The 22,880-nt window shown below is 53.0% G+C and overlaps 1 protein-coding gene across 1 annotated transcript in view; it reads left to right on the forward strand.

Annotated features, from left to right (window-relative positions):
• Window positions 1–22,567, forward strand: part of BLK (BLK proto-oncogene, Src family tyrosine kinase) — a 46,068-nt gene extending 23,501 nt beyond the window's left edge. The window contains exons 2-13 of the mRNA XM_060013615.1: window positions 3,451–3,559; window positions 5,853–5,907; window positions 7,387–7,480; window positions 8,406–8,504; window positions 9,531–9,634; window positions 13,975–14,121; window positions 14,563–14,715; window positions 15,968–16,147; window positions 17,276–17,352; window positions 19,843–19,993; window positions 21,098–21,229; window positions 21,928–22,567. Coding sequence (XP_059869598.1) covers window positions 3,452–3,559; window positions 5,853–5,907; window positions 7,387–7,480; window positions 8,406–8,504; window positions 9,531–9,634; window positions 13,975–14,121; window positions 14,563–14,715; window positions 15,968–16,147; window positions 17,276–17,352; window positions 19,843–19,993; window positions 21,098–21,229; window positions 21,928–22,133 — 1,506 coding nt within the window. The 5' untranslated portion in view covers window position 3,451 and the 3' untranslated portion in view covers window positions 22,134–22,567. The remainder of the gene's footprint in view (window positions 1–3,450; window positions 3,560–5,852; window positions 5,908–7,386; window positions 7,481–8,405; window positions 8,505–9,530; window positions 9,635–13,974; window positions 14,122–14,562; window positions 14,716–15,967; window positions 16,148–17,275; window positions 17,353–19,842; window positions 19,994–21,097; window positions 21,230–21,927) is intronic.
• Window positions 22,568–22,880: the final 313 nt, after the last annotated feature.

The raw sequence follows: 22,880 nt of genomic DNA on the forward strand, positions 1-22,880 counted from the left end.
TTGGGTGTGGGCGTGCTTCCTCCCTTTCTGTCTCTGCCTCCCCTCTGTCTCTACCTCCTCCACCAGTCACCAAAGTAAACACCTTCGTGTTTATCCTCCCAAACCTATTTCCATGTAATATAAAAACACGTGCATGTGCCTACATAGGGGTTTCTTGTCTCATTCCTTGGTTTTTCCGAATATGGGACAGCCTCACTTTTCACATCCTGCTTTTCTCACCTAACTATATGTTGTAGCAATTCCTCTTAGCCTCGCTGGTAAAGATCTAACATGTTCTTTTTGATAGATGCATAATATTTTAGAGACTTTTAAAGTGCAGATTTACTCAACAATTCCCCAGTTGGTGAGCAGTTACAAAGTTTCTTTTGCTTTGTTTTTTGTTGCTACAACTATTGCGGCAATAAACGTGTTTGTATCTCATATATTCCTATATAAGGATGTCTTAGTACACAGTGAGATTCTTGGAAGTGGGATTGTAAATCGAAAGGTATGTGTAGTTTTTCATTTTAATAGAACTTGAGAGATTGCTTTCTACAAGTTTGGCAATATTTCATATTTTATTTGTTCAATATTTATTAAGCACTTACTCTGTGCCAGGCACTGTTTTAGCAATTTGGATTAACAATGTATAATGCGAAGATCCCAGACGTCACAGAGGTTTCATCTTAGAAATGGAGTGGGAAAGAACAGATGAAATAACAATAATAAATACTTTTGTACCAGAAATGTAAGAAAACACAATTTTCCTTTTCTTTACCATCAACAATTGGTATTACCATTCCTCTTTTTTTTCTTTTTTTAACATCTTTATTGGGGTATAATTGCTTAACAATGGTGTGTTAGTTTCTGCTTTATAGCAAAGTGAATCAGTTATACATATACATATGTTCCCATATCTCTTCCCTCTACCATTCCTCTTATATATTTCCCCATCTTATTGATGCAACGTTCTTGTTATTTTGATTTGCACTTTCCAATTGGTAAGTAATTTCAACATTTTTCACATGCCTATTTAGTGATTTGGATTTGTTTTGGATGGATTGTCTATTTATAATTTTTACTCATTTTTCTATCGAGTAGATTATATGCTAAACCCATACTTCTGGCCAAATTTCATGACCTCTGCGTATAAGTGGACATTTGTTTGCCATATGCCTTGCAAATCTTTTCCCCAATCTATTGCTTATCTTCATGATGGTTTCTTTTACTGTGTAGTACCTTTAACATTTATGAATCTGTCCTTTTGTTATGAGCATGTTTTTTTGTCCTCTCTCAGCTTCTAGCTATTCCATCTTTGTCAATTGATATCTCCAAGCTCTGTGTCATATGTATGGTCTCCTAAATTTTCTTCCAATTAAAATTGTTTAATTTTTAATATATTTTTTCAATACACCTGGAATTTATTTTTTTAATATGGTGTGAGATTGGCATCCAATTGTATTTTGTTCTAGGTAGATAGCTATTTCCCCAATACCTTTTATTAAAATAAACCCTCAGTTCTCCACTGAATTAAAATGCCACTGTTTTCATATATGTAGTTTCCATACGTACTGGAATCTGTTTGCATTCTAATTATTATGCGTCACTGATGATATGTCTATTCCTATTCCACTTTCAGGCAGGTTTGATTTTACTCTCCTTTTTCATAATTTTAAAGCTAGGGTAGGACTTTATTTGGTCATAGAAACCTTCAGATAATGTTATCCAATTAAAAATTGTAATTATTGAAAGTATATTTAATTTATATTGGGAACAACAAATAAGTCATAATCAAGAAAGAGAAGAGATGAAAATAATTAGAAAACAATACGATGTAAAACTTCATGGTAAATTGGAAATGGAGAGGAAATCAAAGATGTCCTATAAATCATATAAATTATCAAAGTGGTGCAAGAAGGAGGAAAAGTGGCAACAAATTCCTGTGGAAGAAACTGGAAATTTATTTAGAGATCTACTATTAAAAGGGTCCCAGGAACAGATGACTTACCAGCTGAGTTCCATGTAGTCTTTAAAGAACAGATAACCCCAATGTTATTAAACGATTCAAGATCATAGGAACAAAGACAAAGAGATTCCCGGTATGTTATGAAGCCAGAATCATCTTAAGGTTAATTCCTTATAGACCAATCATGCTCAGGAATATAGATTTTCATTCAAAATAAAATATTAGCAAATAGGACCCATCCGTGTATCCAAAAGACTAAGGCACTGTAACCAAATAGCTTTTTGTTTGTTTGTTTTTGTTTTTTCGCGGTACACGGGCCTCTCACTGTCGTGGCCTCTCCCGTTGCGGAGCACAGGCTCCGGACGCGCAGGCTCAGCGGCCATGGCTCACGCGCCCAGCCGCTCCGCGGCATGTGGGATCTTCCCGGACCGGGGCACGAACCCGTGCCTCCTGCATCGGCAGGCGGACTCTCAGCCACTGCGCCACCAGGGAAGCCCCCAAATAGCTTTTATTCCAGAATGCAAGGATGTTTCAGTAGCAGAAAATTGATCAACATAACTCATTACATCAACAGATTAAAGAAGAAAATTATCATATAAATAGATATTAAATAGTCCCCTGATAAAGGTCAGCAGCGCTTCCTAGTACAACCCCATAATCTGTTATCCAAAATGTGGGTAAGTGTGGTGGTCTAGTGTCCGCCAGGGCTCCACGGTTGGCTCTGCATTGCTTAACTCTTTGACCGGGAACCAGCTGCTTAACATCTCAGACCTCCTACTTGCACTTATTTTAGAGACTTGAAAGGATGATACAAGATAGGTGAAGTTCTTGGTCAAGAGTAAGCTCTCCTTGAACAGCCGGCCCTGGAATGGGTGTGGTGGTGAAGTGGCGATGCTCTTGGCTGTGGTCCCCGGGGTCTTTCCCACATCTGTCGTTTGACGATTCTTTACCCAAGAAAAATCTTGATCGTATTTCACTCACCTCTCAAGAAGATTCCCTGATATTGTTGAAAAGTTGGCATTAAATGCCTGTACTATCTTTGTGACCTAAGTTAGAGCATCTCACCTGAAAATCTGAGCTGGAAAGAACCTCAGAATGTTCTAACGTGGGCCAGGAGAGGGAATGTGACTTTCCCAAGTGAAGACTGAAACCCAGACCACCAGACACATTGGTCAGCCTCTTTCTAGACGGCAAGGCTCCTACCCCCAGGGGCCTGGGATCCACCCTGGCGGTTTCTGGCAGTTTCGTCAGGCCAGACCATCTCTGTGTCCTAAACCCAGGAGTCTCTCCTCTCTGGGCCACTTCTTCCTGCTCTGGGAAAAACGATGGAGGCAAGCTTAGCCCACCCAAGCCCCTTCTGACCCCATGTTCTGACTTTGACCTTCACTGCCCCCCTGCTTCCCCACCTTTCTAATCGGCAACCGGAGGGGGTTTGGGGACGCTCTTGTGCACAGAGGCTCTGAAAACCTACTCACATGGCCAATCTGCTGTGTGCTCTCCGACAGGATGGGAGTGGTGAGCAGCAAAAGGCAGGTCAAGGAGAAGGGGAAGGGCAGATGGAGCCCCGAGAAGGCCAGCACCCAGGGCAAAGAGGCCCCACCACTGCCGCCCCTGGTGAGTGACTGCTGTGCGCAGCTGGAGGGGTGGGAGAGGGGTGCACGGAGCTCCCCCGCGCGGCTCGGGGGCTGCTGCTCGTCTCCAGCCAGCACCAGCGCCATCTCTAGACAACGCGGGGCACCAACAAGTAGACCCCTCCCACTGCCACCACGACCCACGTCTCAGTGGTGGCATAGTACCAAGCTTAGCAGCCAGATGGCCGAGCTTAAATCTATGGGCAGTGTGCTTCCAGGGAGGTTACTTAACTCCTCTGTGCCTCAGTGTCCGCATCTGTAAAATGGGTACAGTAAGAATGCCTTTCTGATGGGGACGTGACCATATGCAGGTGTGCAAGGCACAGGACCGGGCCTAGGGGGCTCCCGGTAATCCTTAGCCAGTTTTCAATGCACACAGGCAGCCTTGAAGAGGAAAGGAAATCAAAAATGTCAACTTGAACAAAGGGTGGGGCGAGAGGGGGTCTGGGGCATTTAGCAACATCTGCTGCCCCCACCCCCTGCCCAGAAGCTCCTGATGGTCATTGTCCCTTTCGTGGCACTGCTGCTGGTATTCCAAGCAGCTTGCCGTCCTGGGATAAGGCAGCTTAGGACTGGAGGGGCCCTCTCCTCCGCAGCAGGCCCTCAAGTTCTCATGGAGCCTGTCATGCAGTTCTGGTCTGTTCACAAAACGGTTGGCACCCTTTGACGGTAGCATTCCCAAAGAGGCACTTTTAGATGATGATGTTTGTGTCTCCCCCACCCGGCCACCTACCCCCTTTTGGTTTGGGTCAGTTGGGAGTCATGCCTGGGTCCCCCAACCCTCACCAGCACATTCGACTGGCCATTGCTTTATTCTGACAGTGACCTGATGGGGGAGGGGAAGGGGAATTGCCAATCCTGTTTCTTAGAGGAATCTTATCTATCCGTGTCCCAATTTAGTGCAGGGCTTGGCAGGTAGCAATGAAATGTTTGTTGAATGAATGAATGATCGACTGGGAAAACGCCGACTTCGACTGTGTTCATTATATGCTAATAAGTAGTAGAGCCTGGAAGGTTTTAAACTTTTTTAAAAGTCACATCATATCTATTAATTATGGAAAAAAATCGTAAATACTCATTATTCCACTGCCCAATGATACCTGGAGTTAGCACTTCAGAGCTCCTGCCTCCAGACCCCTTTTCTGTGGGTTATTTATATTACATGTTTATATTGTCAATGGAACCACGCTATACATGCCATTTTGCAAAATCCTACTTCAAAATTGTGTTCAATAAATATGGAATACAAAAAGAATATTTGGAGACTTCCCTGGCGGCCCCAGTGGTTAAGACTCCATGCTCCCAATGCAGGGGGCACGGGTTCGATCCCTGGTGGGGGAATCCCACATGCTGCGTGGCCAAAAAAAAAAAAATTTGTAACGCATATGTCAAGTTGAACAAAGAACAGAATGAAGAGCCAGCACAGCTCCGTCATCTTCAGAAGTAGAAGGTGACCCATTGAGACTGTCTGCTGCCCCCAGTCTATCCTCGTCACCCCGGGCCCCACTATCCTGAGAGTGTGTATCATTCCTTAGCTTCGCTTTTTCGGTGTGATCACATATGTATGTGTTTCTAAACACTCTTCAGTTTGATTTTACCCGTTGTGAACTTTAAATCATTTGAATCAGACAGCACGTATTCGTCCGAGACATGGGTTTTGGATCTCCCTTAAGTTTGTGGGTTTTATCCACGGGGATGCCTGGGGCTGTAGCCACGCACTTGCCCCGGGTTTCGTTGCATGACTCGCTCCAGTTTGTCTATTCGTCTATCTTTTTGGTCAAAGGGTGATTTCCACACTTCAACGATTTTTATTTTTTTAATTTTTTTTCTGGGAGCCTTCCGGTGCAAAGGTTTCTCTACAGGGTACAAACCTGGGAATACATCTGTTGAGTTTGAGGGAAATATGCTTTTAAAATAATTTCCCTTGAGAGCAAATACTCTTTTGCAATTTCTCTTTTAAAGAAGAACCAGGACTTTAACCTGGGTGATACAGCTTCCTCCCACAGTTCCACAGCTGCCTCTTACGAAGTTGGGGCATCCCCACGTACCCCTCCTCCAGCCACGTGTGTGGTTGGGCAGGCGGTCCCGGCTTGTGGGGCGTGGCACTGGCACCTGGGGCTTGAGGCAGCACGTGTAGAATTTACCTGTGCAGCCTCCTGGGCCAGCAGAGAGGCTCCCCCAGACCCTCCAGCTGGCACGCAGCAGTCTCACCCCTCCTGCCCTGCCCAGGCCTCCGGGCCATGACCTAACACAGAGCACGTGCATTTCCGCTCTAGGTCGTGTTTAACCACCTGGCTCCGCCCCCTCCTGACACCAGGCACCCGGACCAAGGTAAGAAGGGGCTGCTTCGGCAGCTGAGGCTCCCCTGGCCACGTCCTCCCGGCCCCCGGCTTCGTGCAGTTGGAACAGGGGCCGAGGTGGGAGCGGCTTCCTGGGGAAGATGGGCCCTCGAGGGTCGGAGAGGAGGAGGCCTGGGGGGAGGCTGAGTGAGGTGCCCTAGGCTTCACCTGCCCTTGGGGGGTGTCCCTCCAGGAGCCAAGCACCAGCTCATTTAGTGTACCTGAGCCTGGGTGGGCTTTTTTTTTTTTAAGACTTTACAAACTACGAACGAGCACCAAAAGAGTTACAGCAAATACAAACAGCATCGTCAAACCCAGGCTTTCAAAAATTCTAGCTCCCAACCTCCAAGGGCGAAGGCCGATGGCTCTGCGTCCCAGCCCTTGCTCTGTTCCGTATGGAGTTTCCCATATCTAGTTTCCCAGCCCACTTTCAAAGGCCCCCTGCCGGCCTTCTAACCACCCCCGGTCTCCACTTCCACTCTGATGGGCCGGACTGTGGAGGTGATATAATGAATGACCTCGGGGGTTCAGGCCGGGGCAGGGGGCTCACAGGATGGGGCTTCCGGGAGAGCTCTGCCCCAGCATCTTCATAACCCACCTGCATCCAGCACCGGGAGGCCTCAGGCATTAGAGCCCTCGCACGACTGCACTGAACAAACAACCCAGAGCCCGGCTCTGCCCCAGGACTGCGGAGGATGCAAAGCTAATTACGATGGGGCCCCTCCGCGAAGGAGCTCGGAGTCTGTCAGTCAAGAGCGGCAACCCAGTTAGTGGCCTCACCTGGTGCCTGGTGTTTCTTATCCGTGCTGAGGATCACGGTTAATTACCATCAGGGGAGATCCTTACTTCCTGCCGGGGGCTTCGCATCTCCAGGAAGGAAGTCCAGGAGAAGGAAGTAAAACCAACTGCCTTTGGCACAAGACCTTGAATCTCAGAACCGGAGGCGGCCTCTGTCATCTATTCCAGCCCCCCTTCCCGCCGAGGGGAGGGGAACAGCCACACTCTGGTGACCAAGCTGAGTCATCTACTTCTGGGGACGCTAAGTGGTCTCCAGGTGACCTTTTTCGGGGCGGGGGGTCTTCGCTCCCCAGGGCTGTGCAGAAAAGCAGCGGTCATTGGAAAGACGATAGGCCACACTCCAGAGCCCGCTGCATTGCAGGGACCAGCAGCTCGTCTGGGTACTGCCAGCCAGAGCGCTGTGACAGGGCCCTGGGTACCGTTACAGGTCAAAGTTACAGCTGCTATGTTCCGAGACCACTACTGCCCTTGGAACAGAGGCAGGGAGGGCAGGGGGAGAAGGGGAAGAGAGGGGAGGGTCATGGCCTCCGAAGTGATAAGGGATGGTTCCCAGACGTGGGTCTGCGTCCCTCAGGTCCACACAGCTGATCTCCCTAGATCTTCAGGATTTTTCCAGCCCCTACCATCGCTCTAGCAGCCCAAGCAGTGACCATCTCTTCCCTGTTCACCCTAGAGGAGCACTTCGTGGTGGCCCTGTATGACTACAAAGCCGTGAACAACCAGGACCTGCAGATGCTGAAGGGGGAGAAGCTGCAGATCCTGAAGGAGTAAGTGTCCCAGACACCGTCCCTGTGACTGCAGGACCCCACCCCCCACCCACCTACCTTTCCCCCAACGCACCGCCCTGCACGGCTGCCTCCAGAATATCTTCTCCAGTGCCCTGCCCCCCAGCCCAGCGCAGCCCAGCCCAGTCACTCAGTAGTAGGGGTTCGTATTCACTACCTCCTGCTCTGCTGTCAAAACCCTACTCTTCCTTCAAAACCCACCTTTAACGTCACCTCCTCCATGAAGCCCTCCTGATGCCCACAACGCTTGCCTGGCTGCTCCGTCACAGCTCTGGACTGGACTCTGTTGTGTCCAGATTTGTCTCCCTTGCCAGACAAGATCTCGCCTGAGACCCTACCTGTGAGTTCAGCTTTAGTTTATCCAGAGGTTCTTCTCAGAAACTGCTCTAAAGCCACCCTGTCGCACGTCGGGCTTGTCCTGTGGAGGCTGAGGACTCCTTTATTTCTCGATGTTCTGCGATAAAGTGTGAAGGCCCTGACCTTTTGACCATCTGTGGGCTCCGGTTGGTCCTCTCCTCCGCAGCCCTCCTTGTTTCTGTCTTTCCCATCCAGTCCAACCTCACTCCCCAAACCCTAAACGTGTCCCATTAATCGAGAGGAAGGCGGCTCACCAGAGGACTGGGGCCCTCGTGGGTGGATCAGGCTACGGAGACAAACCCCCGCCCCGGAGGCTGCGTTGTTCCCTTTCCTCCCCTGGGCCAGGAGCATCTTGGGCCCAACGGATGCTGGCGAGTTGGAATGACCTGGACAGCCCGCATCACTGAGCCCCTGGCCCCAGTTCCCTCCCTCCACCCGACCACCTGCCTCTCGAATTCTCTGCCTCCCAGGGGTGAGATGCTGTGGGCTGTGAGCTGCCCAGAGAGCCTTGTGGGAGCCGCTACCTGTTTTGTTTTTCTTTCCCACCTAGAGCTGGAGACTGGTGGTTGGCCAAGTCTCTCATCACAGGAAGAGAAGGCTACGTGCCCAGCAACTTTGTGACCCGAATAGAGACCCTGGAAGTGGAAAAGTAGGTGGACAGATGGCCCCTCAGAGCAGAGGCGTGTGCTGGGGGCTTCTAGTCCGCGCAGGGCAGAGCCAGAAAGTAGCTAAATAGCAGAGCAGGGTGTGAACCCGGCACAGAGGGGGCAGGAGAGGGGTGGGGACTTGGTGCCTCTGGGAAAGGCTTGTCTAATGTCCCAGCAACATTTAAATCTCTGTGTGACACTGAGGGTGTCACTCAGGGAACCCATCTCACCCTTCCCACCTGTAAAACGGGAGCTGCCCGTTTCCTGGCTAACCTGGTAGAGACGACCCCATGTCCCACCACCTTGATCAGCCACCCTCCTCCCCTGCCTCCAGGACAGGACTCAGGGCTTGCACCTCGGGGGACTCACAGGATGGGGGCCTTAAGGGACAGCTCCACCCCAGCATCCTCATAACCTACCTGCCTGTGGCACCAGCCAGGGCCTCAAGCATTAGTGCCCTGAGCAAACAGAGCCAGAGCCCCAGCTCTGCCCAGGACCGGGGAGGATGCAAAACCCATTATGACGTGACCCCTGCCCTGAAGGAGCTCAGAGTCTGTCAAACTCACGAGCTGGCATGGGTCTGCCACCTCGTCTAGTGTTCCCATCCAGCGATGCTCGCCCCCAGGAGGGCTCCTTGCCCAGCACGCCCGGCCCTGTGCCTGTCCCTGGACCAGTGTGGGGCGGGCACATCCACCCTGACCAGCCTGTGCTCAAGGGGCACTAGAGACCCAACCCCAAGGAGGGTGGGCTGTGAGGGAAGGTGTCAGGTGCATTCTCCCAGAGCAAAATTAACAAAGGGCACCAAATACTGCTCTCCTTTCATTTCAAGAAAACACCAAGTCCATCGCTGACAGCAGGGAAGGGGACCGAGGGGTATTTCATGTATCAAAATGTGAGGGGCTCAGCTCAGGGTTAAGTTGGCAACGGGAACACATTTCATCTCTGGAGGGAAGGGACTTGGGTGACAGTATCCCCGGGAGTGTGGCCACTCTCTGAGGTCTGTCTGCCTTCGTGCTTTTCTTTTCCAGGTGGTTCTTTAGATCAATTTGCCGGAGAGATGCCGAGAGGCAGCTTCTGGCTCCAATCAATAAGGCCGGCTCCTTTCTAATTAGAGAGAGCGAAACCAGCAAAGGTAAGCCTGGGCCTCCGCTTCCCTCCCTGTGCAGCCCGGGAGCCCCACCTGCAGCCTTGCTTCTGGGAGTTGGGAGGGGGCCAGTGTGTGAGGTGCTAGGCAGGAGAACCTGGCAGCGTCCACCCCGGGGGGTCCCTCCCACATCAGGCCAGCCAAGACAGCCCATGGGTATCCGGTAACTGAGCGTGAGGCTGTGCACATGGACAGTTCTCCCAGGGCCCCGCTGGAAATGTGCCCAGCACGAGAGCGGCTCCCATCTCGGGCTGGTCTCGCACTGCCTCGGTCAGCAGGGGTGCTGAGGCTGGCGGGGCAGAAGAGGGGGTGTGACCCAGGGCCACGTCTGGAATCAAAGGATTTGGGAGCTGAAAGAATCCTTAGAGATAATGTCAGCTAGAGGCTGTGACTCAAGACACTTCCAAGAGCCTGTGAGGTATAAGTTTGTGATATACAAGGATGGGGCAGTGATCACTGAGATCTGGTGGACTCACAGATTCAAACCCACCTACCGAGCAGAACGTTTCTGCCACCACCCTCAGGCCACTGGGTTCTCTCTTTCTCTGTCTTTAGTTTTCTCTCTGTCTTTCCTCCTCAAAGTTCTTTCTGCTATAAAGTATAAAACGCATCTAAAAACTGCATAAATTATAAATGAGTGCATAATTATAGAGTCATGCTAAGTAAACACCTGTGTGACCACAAGAGCGAGAACATTCCAGACACCCAGAGCCCCTCTCCCTGCCCCACCGGTGCCCCTTTCTGATTCACCTCCCCACCCGCCAGAGAAGCCACCACTGTCCTGACTTGGATGGAAATCCTTCCTTATCTTTCTTTATAGTGTTACCACCCATGTTTTGTCTGTTTCTCACCTTTATACAAATGGAATCATAGTATTTTAGTTTTTGTGTGTGTCCTGTTCCTTTCACTCAACACTGTAAGATTCTGTATTCGTGTGCCAGGCCTTCTGAAGCAAAGTACCAGAACTGGGGGACTTAAACAACAGAAATGTGTTTTCCCACAGTTCTGGAGGCTAGAAATCTGAGATCAAGGTGTCAGCAGGGTTGGTTTCTCCTGAGGCCTCTCTCCCTGGCTTGTAGACGGCCGTCTTCTCCCTGTGTCCTCACATGGTTGTCCCTCTGTGTGTGTCTGTGTCCTCATGCCCTCTTCTTATAAGGACACCAGTCATATTGGGTCAGGGCCCACCCCAATGACCTCATTTTAATGTAATCACCTCTTTAAAGACCCTATTTCCAAAGATAGTCACATTCTGATGTACTGGGGGTTAGGACTTCAGCACAGGAATTTGTGGGGAGGGGGGGGACACAATTCAGCCCATAACAGACTCACTCGTGTTGTTGAGGATAGCAACAGCTCACTTTGACTGCTATACGGAATCTAGTATATGAATATTCCATAAGTTATTGCTATTTCTCCACGCTAACGTTGGTGGACTTGGGGTTGTTTCCGGTTTGGGGCTGTTATGACCGTGCCGCTATGAACCTTGTTATATATGCTTCCTGGTACACGTTTGCCACTAGTCTTCCATCTTTGAGGTACTGGGCCAATACCCCCATTTGAAAGATGAGAAAACTGACTCCCTGAGGGAAGAAGTGACTCATTCAAGACCAACAGTGAACAAGCGTCAGGGCCCAGATCATCTGAGGGGCACCAAAAATCTTCACAAGCTCTAAAACGTGTCCAACTGGCCTAACCTGGTGGATGGAGGGGAGTTTCCCAAGCAGGGCGAAGAAAGCCTTTGTTATCAGGACACTGCACAGAGGGACCTGTTACAGGAGAGGAGGTGGCAGCAGCGACATCAGAGGTGAAGGGGAGAGAGGGTGGCCGGGCTGTGAGCCTGGCCCCCTGTGTTGGGGCAAAGAGAAAGGACAGGGCTTTCCTGGTGGGAGCACCACCCCCTCCCCCGCCCGCTGGCTTACGCTTCAGCTCCATCCATGGCTTGAGAACTGCAGTGAGTGGAAACACGAAAGCAGCAAAAGCTGGACAAAGAGAGCTGCTTACAGCCCACTGGAGGCTCAGGGGAGCTCCCACAGCTCACTGCCCCTCAAAGGGTCAGAACCAGGTGGGGGAGGTGGAGGGATGCAATGGTGCGTTGGGGCGCTCTGTGCAGAATTTCCGGATATGCGCCGATGGATGCATTAAATTATATACACGTACATATTAGGATATTGCCACTACTCCATCTGAATAGCAGGGCACCTATGTCCAAGAAACAATATGGGAATCATTAGAGATGACATAAGTGTTTTGTTTGCTGTAGAATATTTCAAATGCATATGGAAGTAAAGCGAATAGTATAATGGAGCCCCTGTACCCAACACCCAGCTTAACAATAATCAACCCAGCTAATCTCGTTTTGTGTATATCGCCACCCACCACTCTTACTTTGAAGCAAATCCCAGACATCACGTCATTTCACCCGGAAATGATGTTTTAATTGTTGCCTATTGCTAAGGGACCCCCTGGAGGGAAAGGGCGTCCCCAGCCTCAGTGTGAAGGAGGAAGGGGTCTCTAAGGGTGGCAGGTGTCTCCTCCTGTCCTTGCCCCCCTCCCCAGCTAGTCCAGGCTGGGATTGGCCAGATGGAGCTGACGCTTCAGGACCCCACGCACATATACACATCCCTGCATACACATGTGCACACTCCACCGAACTCCAAAGCATCTGGAGGCCACAGACAGAGGATGGGAGATGGGGAAGGAACACTGCCCCCAGAAGCCAGGGAGCGAGTTCTAGCCCCGAGAGGCCTCCAGGACATCCCTTAGCTTCTCAAGCTTCATTTAATTGGTATCTGTGTGAGGACTGACTAGTTTCCCAGTTCAAGGGCAGGTGGTCCTTACAGTGTTAAGAAATCTCAATGTCTGGGAGCCCAGCCTTGCCTCTGCCCAGCGCAGCCCACACGCAGCGTGGAGACAGGACAAGGGGATCCAGATTTTGTGAACCGCAAGGATTGAAGTCCCCTTTAAGAGGAAGGAATGCCAGATTGTAGATAGATATTCGGGACAGTCCCTAGGAGGAGCCCACACAAGAGAGAGGCCCTAAATCCGAGCTTCTGCAGCCCTGCTGGAGGAGAGCCCCGTCTCCTTGCCTGATCTAGAGGATTCACAAGCAGGGTGCAGCGGAGGGAACGGGGAGAACAGCTCCCTTCCTCACTAGGGTGATGCGCGGATGAATGGACTCACTAGAGCCACTCTCTGGTTCCTGAGATACCGGGCACGTTGCACCCACCCGGGGCGAAGTCGGGGCCACAGTTTGCCGCGTGCGGGCTGGGCTGGGGTCGGGCGCGTGGAGCGGGCTGTGGCGGAGGCAGGGCGCGCCGCGGGGCGCAAGGCTTCTCCGCATCCTTTTGCAGGTGGGCAATAAGAGAGGCGCAATGGCCAAGGGTTAGGGGAGAAGAGATTTGAGATGGGCTGATGGGCTGATGGGGGAGGAAAGACACGTAAAGACAAACACCGCAAAGCAAAATCAAGCGCCCACACCCAGGACAAGAGGTGTCCAAGCCTGACACCTGGCGGGGAGGGCTGGTACTGCTCGAGGTAGGCGAGCCCTTAGAAAGGGCACGGGAGCCCCCAAGCCTGCTGCTAGCCAGCGGAGGACCCTGGTGCAAAGCGACATCCCCCTTCTGGGCCTCAGCTTCCTCATCTTCCAAATAAGAGTGGAGGAGTGTGGTGCCCAGAGAGCTGGAGAGAGGCGCTTTATAAAAACCATCAAGTTCGTGGAATGTTTTTCAGCTGAAAACTCTTGCCACCTAAATTGCTCTTAACGCTTGCCATCTGCTACATTCACCTAGAAGACAGAATACCTAGTTGTGTGTATGGATTTGAACAGAACCCCTGGGGAGTGTCTTATGTTCTCCCCCATGGACAGGAGTGCTTGGGGTTGTAATTTAGTATTGCATGTGGGGTAGGGTCAGCCTTTCAGCTGGAATGAATGAATGAATGAATGAGTCAGTCTCTTAGTCCCTCCAACAACTCTGTATTTCTCAATATCCCATGGCAAAGGGTCCGCAAGCCCCAGGGCCCAAGTTGGGGGACAGCCTGATTGCTAAGATAACATCCTGCCTGCTCCAGAGCTCTGGGATTCTCTGGCTGAGTTTTGGGAGATTTTGGGGAGGAACGTCAAGGACAGAGTCAGATGGAGCTGAGAGGAAAGGCTTCCAGGAGGGTGGAGGGTGAGATGAAGGAAAAGATAACTTTTGATGGAAGTGGTCAAAATGGAGAGCAGAATTTGGGGAACTTTTTTCCAGGGTATTGAAATGAAGCCCAAATCCCAGTCCTGGGTTTCCCTCTATGCCTTGCTTCTCATGTATGTGTCTTTATTAACCCTCCAGGTGCCTTTTCTCTGTCTGTGAAGGATGTGACCACCCAGGGGGAGGTGATCAAACACTATAAGATCCGCTCCCTGGATGAAGGCGGCTATTACATCTCCCCCCGAAACACCTTCCCCACCCTGCAGGCTCTGGTGCAGCACTATTCTAGTAAGAGGGGGCGTCTGATGAGGGCGCGTGGGGGGCTTGTACCAGAGGAGCCCTTGTATCTCCCTATCACTAAGATCTCAGGATGGTGTGAATTACTGGTACCATCTTGGTGGAGGGGTGGAGGATTATCCCAAGGCTGGACCTAAGGAGTTGACAACTGTCAACATACTGATTCACATTCTGTGTCCCTCATCCCCTCTACTGGCTGTGAGCACTCGGGGAGTAACAAGTATTTTCAGTCTTAGAGACAGCAAGACAATGATAGCATTCCTTGCTTAGTGCAAAACGAATGCAGAGAGCTGTGTGTGTGTGGTGTGTGCACGACGGGTAGGGGTGGGGTAGGGCAGGCAATAGGGGGCAGGGACGCAGCTGAGAGTGATGTGGCTCCCATGAGAATGAGACCAGTCTGGCTCCAGCCCCACCTCTTCTTTCCTAATGCAGAGAAGGGGGATGGTTTGTGCCAGAGGCTGACCCAACCCTGTGTGAGCCTGGCTCTCCAGAACCCCTGGGCCCAGGACGAATGGGAAATCCCCCGGCAGTCCCTCAAGCTGGTCAGGAAACTTGGGTCTGGGCAGTTTGGCGAAGTCTGGATGGGTGAGTATGTGTCATGCCGGGAGCCGCTCTCTTCCTGTCCTGCGTCCCGAAGCACAGAAGTCTCGGGATTTGCACAGGGCATCGTGCTTCCCATAAAGGCTTATGAGGGGGAAGGGACTGCGGCTATATACCCATTTTACAGATGAGGTAATGGAGGCATAGGACACTAAAGTGACTTGCCTTCAGCTGTTCCGCACATGATGGTGAAGCAGGAGTAGAACCCAACTCTCCCACCCCCTCAGCCCAGTCCCTCCTTGGTTCTTTGCTGCCCAGAGCTGCCTTTGCCATTGATTTGTGTGTGACCTGAAACGCCTTGCTAACTCATAGAGTGGCAACACGTGTTAACCGTGGTGAGCGGTGAACCAGGGGCCCCAAGACTGTGGTAACAGACCAAAGCCAGCACTTGCAGCTGTGAGACTAGCCAGTCCCTTAACTTCTGGACTCCTGTGGCCTCACCTTCAATGACAGTTGACGGTCGCTCCTCTGCTCAGCATGGGCACTCTCAGAACACAAGGTGCTTTAGTTTATCCCCGGAAAGGTCCATGTCTATGGGCATGATTTCACGGTGGGATCCTGCTGCCCCCCTCCCCCCCCCCGCAGTCCTCTGGCACCCAGGACTGATGCCTGAGGCGCCCCTGGCAGGAGCTCCACCTGGATTGTTGCAAGTCTGAGTCATGACTCACCTTCTCCCTTCAGTGTGGATGGGGACCTCATGGTGGGGGTGGGTGTGTGCAGGTGCCGGCGCTGTAAGGGAAACATCACAGGGCGCAGAAAGGGGGAAGGAGTCTCCAGGCCCCCTCTGCGTTCTCTATGCTTTTGTCATGGGCTGTGATGCTCCCTGCCACGCTGAAGCTATCAAGTGGTAGCAGAGACTCATTACGTAGGGGTAGGAGGCAGGCTACGTGAAGGACAAGAGATGCACCCCAGACCCGGGTGTAGGGGCAAGGAGGTGAAATGGGCCCCCTCCCAGGCCGGGTAAGTTCCTCCACTGCCTGGCGCTCCCAACTGGCAGGGGAGACTGGGACAAGCTGGCATCCCACAAGGTAAGCAGGCACATCCGTCCGTCTCAGGAGCTGTCATGCCAGCCCAGGACCACTTCCGGGGGCGGGGCGGGGGCGGCTGTGGCCTCAGTGCCCCATCTATAGAACAGGGATGGCTCCTGGAAGCTTATGTCGATTTTGGTTAAGGGGTCACCTCCCATAGCCTCTGGGTCTTCTGAATGTCCTCCTCATTCTCCGTCCCTGGGGCTCAGGTTATTACAAAAACAACATCAAGGTGGCCATCAAGACCTTGAAGGAGGGAACCATGTCTCCGGAGGCCTTCCTGGGTGAGGCCAACCTGATGAAAACTCTCCAGCACGAGAGGCTGGTCCGTCTCTACGCCGTGGTCACCAAGGAGCCCATCTACATCGTGACCGAGTACATGGCCAGAGGTGGTGCCCTGCCCGGGACTGCATCCTTCAGACAGAGGCAGGGAGGCTTGAGGGTGGGAGTCCAGGCTTGGGGGCCCGAGAAGGCTGAGGCTGATCTGCTGCCATAGGCTTGCCTGGCCGGGAGACCTCGGCAGGAGATCCCTGAGCCACGGGCTGGATCGGTTAGCCAACATCTTTCAGATCTAGGGAGTTCGGTGTGCGTGGGGGGGGCGGAGGGAAGGATGATGAGAACAAGACGGATAAGTGGTCCTCACAGAGCGGTGTCCTCGGTGCAGGAGCCCTTGAACCAGCATTTTTGGAGCGCGCCTTCTGTGCCTGGCACTGCTTGATGCCCCCTGGGGAGGACAGAGCGAGGCAAAGTCCAAAGAACAGTAGGCTGGGTGTCCAGAGACGGTTCTAGTCCAGAGAACGTTTGACAACCCTATGAGCATTTTACAACATGGATGAAAAGAGAGGTTGGGCGAGATGGCCTCTGAGGTCCATGGTGTGGCCACGCTCTCCCGGGACAGGGGCTCCTTCTCACCCCTCCTGTGGCCCTGACCACACACTGATTCTGGTCAGATCCTAACGTGCTCTGCTAATACAGTTCCTGAAAGGTCGTTATGAAGGGGCCCACGCTGAGCACCTGACTCCCCAGCTCACCTCTTAGCCACCCCTGTGGTGAGCATCCCCCAACTCTTAGACGCCAAAGGGGAGCTGCGTTTGTTCCCTGCACCAACCCAGGAGACGGGTCTCTCCGTTCTGGTGCTTTCTTGTGCCCTTGGTCCTCGGAGGAAGAATCTCTGCCAACAGACAGAGAAGGGGGCAAGAAGATGCTTCGGAATGTGGTGCAGGGAATGAGCATGTTCTGCTCCGGTTCCCTGGCTGCATGACCCTGAACTTGGCCGAGACCTAACATCCTCCAAGCAGCTGGTAGCAGATCAGCACCTCCTGGGCGCTGTGAGGGCTGAGATGGGAGTTTCTGTAGAGCAGAGGCACCTGCAGCTGTGGGTGGGTTTGTCTCTGGGCACTAGAGATCCGGTGCCACCCACTTCCTGCCGCAGGTGGGGAACAGCCCATACCCTGAGAGGCCGGCCCAGCCAGGGTTGGGTCACTGCACAAATGCAGCTGCAACTTCTCTTTCCTCAGGCTGCTTGCTGGATTTCCTGAAGACGGATGAAGGTAGCCGATTGTCCCTCCCAAGGCTGATCGACATGTCGGCCCAGGTTTGTGAGAACCGAGTGCAGCGGGCCAGGCCCCCAGACCCTCTCCTCCGTCCCCATGGCTTAACAATATCAACTAGTTAGAGGTTGTGTCCATTAGATTTAGGCTGGGCTGTGAAGGACAGAGAGCCCAAAGTCATCATGGCTTAAATGTGTAAACACCAGAGGTGGGCAGCCTGGGGCGGGCAGCGGGGCCACTCCTCAGAGCAGGGACCCAGGTTTCTTCCACCCTCCAGGTCTTAGCAGGTCGTCTTCCCACCGAGGGAGACTGCTCACACTTTAGCATCTTGTCCTCCTCAGCCAGCAAGAAGAAGTAGGGGGGCGGCGGGTGGGGGGAAGCCCACCTCCCTCCCTTTAGAGACACGTCCCCAAAGTCACCCACTACCCTTGCTCTCCCAGCCCCCTGGCCAGCGGTCACCAGCCAACACCTACTGCAAGGGAACCTGGGAAATGTAGTCTTTATCCTGGGCAGCCATGAAGGAGCGAGGTGGGTTCTATTGCTAAGGACGAGAAGGAGGAAAGGATGGTGTGGGAGACCCAGAGAGTTCCCACGAATTCCATGCCACACGGTAGGCCCGTGTTTTGTGGTGACCTCGCCTGTCCTCAGACGGTGCCCACAAATGCCTTCTGTAGACTCAGACGGCGTGAGGTAAAGAGCAAAAGGAAGGGGAGGGATCTTTCCTCCCCGGGGATTTTAGCTGAGGGTTCTAACCGGCAGCAAAGCACATCTGGTGGCTCCAGGTTAAAACTGGAACTCTCAGCAGAAAAGCTCTGGTCTGTGGTCAGCCCATGAGACACACACACACACACACACACACACACCCCTGCTGCAGAGAGGCACCCTCCCGCATCTACCTTCTCCTCTACCGTTATCTGCTGTTAATATCAGGACAGGCACTGAGGTCACCACCCCTCTTCTCTGCACCGAGGTGAGCACAGGCCGGGTCCAACAGGCTGGTGAGGTGATCTCGGAAAATTAACGCTGGTGACCGGTTTCAAAACACAGCGCAGCGATCAGCCTGCCCACTCTTTTTTTCCCCCGTTCTTTTCCTTCTCTCTCTCTCTCCGCTGTCTCTTAGTCAATCCTTTGGGAAATCTTGGGTCACCCAGAGGCAAAAGATGCGAAAAGCCACCTGAGTTTATAAGTAGGTGTGGTCAAGAGTCTGAAGGTTAGGAAACAAGAAAATCAGAACCTTCCAGGCGAGCAGCTTCTAAACCACACTCTGATCATGCTAACACCTCACTGCGTGCACACACACACACACACACGCACACGCACACCCTCACCGCCTCCTGGGCGCTCCTTTTCCTGCTCTAAGGCATGAAATGCCAAGCTCCCCTCCAACCACAAGCCCGTGTGCCCCACTCTGCAGCCACACGGCAGCTCCCCCCTGTCCTGTCACATCTGGGAGCCTTTGCCCAGACTGTCCCCTCTGCCCAGGATGCCTTTGCCTCTCTTCTCAGCTGGCAGAATCCTAATCAACGTTCAGGACCCAGGTCAAGCTCACTTCTGTTCAATTTTTCTGGACAAGAAAGTGCAGAGAGCACCTTGGTCATGTGTTCCCCTAGCATCGTGCCAGGTGGATGCTTCTTGAAAGCAGATCCGGGTCCTGCTAGACCTTTTTTTAAAATTTCTAATACCGCTCGTATAGTACATATATACGTGAATACAATATAGTACATATTTGTTAATGGGGTGAATACTGCTAAATGCTGTCCAGATATAAGATATTTGGTATTCAGCCTTATAGTCCTCGCAGTACCATACCAACACATACGTATGATGGAATGACTTAGCGAAGGAATAAATATGAAGATAGAATATACAAATGAATGAATAAATGAATAAACCAGTGCAAGGGAAGCCTAAGTAGGAGGGGGATCAATTCCAGTGCTGGCTTTGAGGAGGTACATTGGCTTTCTATTCTCTGCCTCAGTTTCTTCATCCATCCACTGGGAGTGCAGTGAATAAACCCTGAGTTCCTTTCTTTGGCTAAACGGCACAAGAGCAGGACAAACAGCTCCTCCTGGCCCAATGCTGGTGACCTGGGACAGAAACAACTCTCTTCTTTCACTGCCTCCGTTCTGTCAGGATCCTGCTGGGTTAGGTCCTCCTACCGGTCTCACCTAATGCTCTCCGCAGCCCTGGGGCCCTGGAGACCCATCCCCTCACGTTCCCTGTCAGGGCAGTGATTCCCCCTCCCCCGAGGAGCTTAAGCAGTGATTGCAATCCAGGACTCCCTGCTCCAGGACCACTGCTTGCAACTTGCTGAGGAAATGAAACCCTCTGCCCAACCTCCTGCCTTCCCCTCCTCTCACGCCCCTTCCTTCCTTTTCTCCTGCCTGCCATCTGCCACCTTCCTGCCCTGCAGACCCTTGGAAGGAGAGGAGAGGTGGGTGAGCAGGGCGGGGCCCCTGGCTCTGACGCAGAGGGCGGCTGGAGTCCTTCTCCCCGAGGGGCGCTGGCCTTCACCGTGGGGCCCATTCCCTCAGATTGCAGAAGGAATGGCGTATATCGAGCAGATGAATTCAATCCACCGGGACCTGAGGGCAGCCAACATCCTGGTGTCTGAGACCTTGTGCTGCAAAATCGGTGACTTCGGCTTGGCCCGGATCATCGACAATGAGTACACCGCCCAAGAGGGTGAGCGGAGCCTCCCAACTCTCCCCAGTCCCTTTGGACTCCTTGTCGTGCAATTCTGGCCTTGCCCCCAGCTAGTCCAGCCTTTCCCTAAAGTGTTCTGTAGAGCACAGGTGCCTCAGGAGGAATAGCTCAGCGAGGGAGTAAGTTTGGAGACACCGCCCAGTCCATCCAGCCCTCCCTTGGAGACTCCCAGCCCACAGCAGCATATTAAAGGCACTGAGAAGTCCTGCAGCTAAGGACCAGTGTACTTGTGCCTCACCTCGGGTCTCCCAAACTAATTGGAATCCCAAATACTTTTTCCATGTAACTTCTGTGAACTTCCCACAGAACCAGGGGTTCACAGAACACACTTTGGAAAACACTGCTCTAAAGTATGAGCGGCAAAACCTAATACCTGAATTGGGGTCTCCACGGGTCTCTACTTTACTTTGTAAAACTTTGGCAAAAAACCCTCTTCACAAGAGGATTTGAAAGGATCAAAATACATTTCATCAAGCAAGTTAGTGAGCAGTGTTAGCTCAGCACATTCCTCAGTTGATACGGGAGAAGGATTGACATGACTCGTTCCCTGAGGGAGCTTCAGGGGATAAAGCCAGGCAAGGTGCAGGTGATCAAGGGCAGGGCCGTCCGGTGGGCTTCATGGACAGCAGGATTTGAATTCCTTCCTCACTGTGACCCTAGGAGGTATATGAGTCATGTGTCACCACTTCCCTTTTGCAGGAGAGGATGAATGCAGGGACAAGTTAAATGACTTTCCCAAGCCATGGGTTCCTGTTAGTAAACAAGACTCATGGGAGGTGCCAAAGGATTCTTCCATCCCAGATGGAAACACGTGCTGGTTGCCCAATGAAGCCCACTGGGCAAAGACCCAGAGCGGGTGACAGGGGTGGTCTTTGTCCTCTCATGCTGCGGACGCCCGGGGTCTGCACGCTCCTGGTCATGTGTCCTGGGGTCGGAGTGACTCCCGGGATGCATCTGTGTCTGGCGCAGCTGCCCTGACTCCGCCAGGCAGGGCAGGGTGGAGGGGAGGGACAGCAGGGCGTCGGGGGGCGTGCAGGGGCGGTCAGTCACGGCCTCACAGAGCTGCTCTTGGCTGTCTCACAGGGGCCAAGTTCCCCATCAAGTGGACTGCCCCAGAGGCCATCCACTTCGGGGTGTTCACCATCAAAGCAGACGTGTGGTCATTTGGAATCCTCCTCATGGAGATCATCACTTATGGGCGTGTGCCCTACCCAGGTAGGCGGCTGCATCGTGCAGCGACTCTACTGCTCAGGGCTGTCCTGACGTGACTGCGATGGCAGATGTCCCATCCTCAGTGCCTGGGGTTGCCCACCTGCACGTCAGAATGGAGCCCAGTGGTTCAAACAGAAACCCAAGTGTGCCACTCTGGGGGCGGGGCTTCCACCCCCTTCCTCAACGTTGCTCTTGGCAACAGAGTTGTGTCCCCTTCATCCAGCAGAGGTCAGTGAGCCCCCAGACCTGGAATTCAGTTAAGGTCGGGGTCTGAACTCAGGTTTCCTCCAACTCGTTTGCCCTCACCTGAGGGCAGGTGGCCCCTCCCTTGGTCTTGCACCTTGTGTACAAAGCCCCATCTTGAGGGTCAACAACCCCCAGCCCCGCAGCCTCAGGCCCGGAGGGCTGGGGCCTCTTAGCAGCCTCTGGGAGGGGCTGGGGCCTGGTCACCAAGTACCTGCGCAGTGAGTGATGCTCGCCTGTGTGCCGCGCAGTCACAGGTAAGCGAGGTAGGGTCCCACCCAGGAGGAACTGTCCCGCACTGAGATAATCTACAGCCTCGTTTCCAGCTGTTCTCCAAGCAATGGAAAGTAAATGGTGGGATGCGTAAAGGTGGCGCCAGCCGGGCTGCGAGGGCGGAGATGGCGGTCCGTGCCTGGCGGGCCCCTGCCGCCCTTCAGCCGCGTCCCCTCCGCCTCCAGGGATGAGCAACCCCGAAGTCATTGGCAACCTGGGGCGCGGCTACCGCATGCCGCGCCCAGACTCGTGCCCACCCGAGCTGTACAGCAGCGTCATCGCCGAGTGCTGGCGCAGCCGGCCTGAGGAGCGGCCCACCTTTGAGTTCCTGCAGTCGGTGCTCGAGGATTTCCACACGGCCACCGAGGGCCAGTACGAGCTGCAGCCCTAGGCCCGTGTGCAACTGGCAGCTTCCTCAGCCCCAGATGCGCTGCAAAGGCAGGGAGGGGTCGGCAAGCCCATTTCTCAGATGAGCAGACTAGAGGTAGAGCGGCCTGGCAGGTGGGTCACGGCTTGGACTCCGGATCCAATCTCAGCACGAACCTTCTCCGGCTGTGTGCCCCTGGGCGAGTTACTTAGCCTCTCTGTGCCTCCGCCTTCTCATTGGCACAACGGGGAAGAGCCACAGTTGTATCTACCTTGTATCTTCTTCACGAGGATGACCCGCTAAGGTGTTCAGAATAGTGTCCGGCACACTCGTAAGTGTTTGTCATCATGTCATGTAAGGCTTCCTGTGCTGGCACCAAAAGCCAGGAGTCTACCGCAGGTGACCTGAGTCCCGCGGGCTCCCACCCGACCCATACTGCGCTCGAGCACTTTGGGACTTTTCCGTAATAAAGTCACGAGATCTGACCTTTCCCGTGTCGTTCCTGGTGACAAGCCTGGACATCGCATACATGACCTTTGTGTTTGCATGAGTGGTGCCGCCAGGGACTCGCGGACGGCCCTGGGTGAAAGTCAAGCCCCCAGCCCCCCAGGACGAGGACGCAGACCCGACAGTCACTGCCTTTTAGGGCAGCTTGAGTAGGACCAGCAGGTGGCGCTCTCACCTCAGAAATCCTCGGCCTCCAGGTCTGAGTCGGGGTCGCGGGTGGGAGGGCCGTTGCTCTGCAGAGCGCAGAGCTGACAGTACGCGCAC

Source organism: Delphinus delphis, chromosome 6, assembly GCF_949987515.2.
Source record: "Delphinus delphis chromosome 6, mDelDel1.2, whole genome shotgun sequence".
Classification (NCBI taxonomy): domain Eukaryota; kingdom Metazoa; phylum Chordata; class Mammalia; order Artiodactyla; family Delphinidae; genus Delphinus; species Delphinus delphis.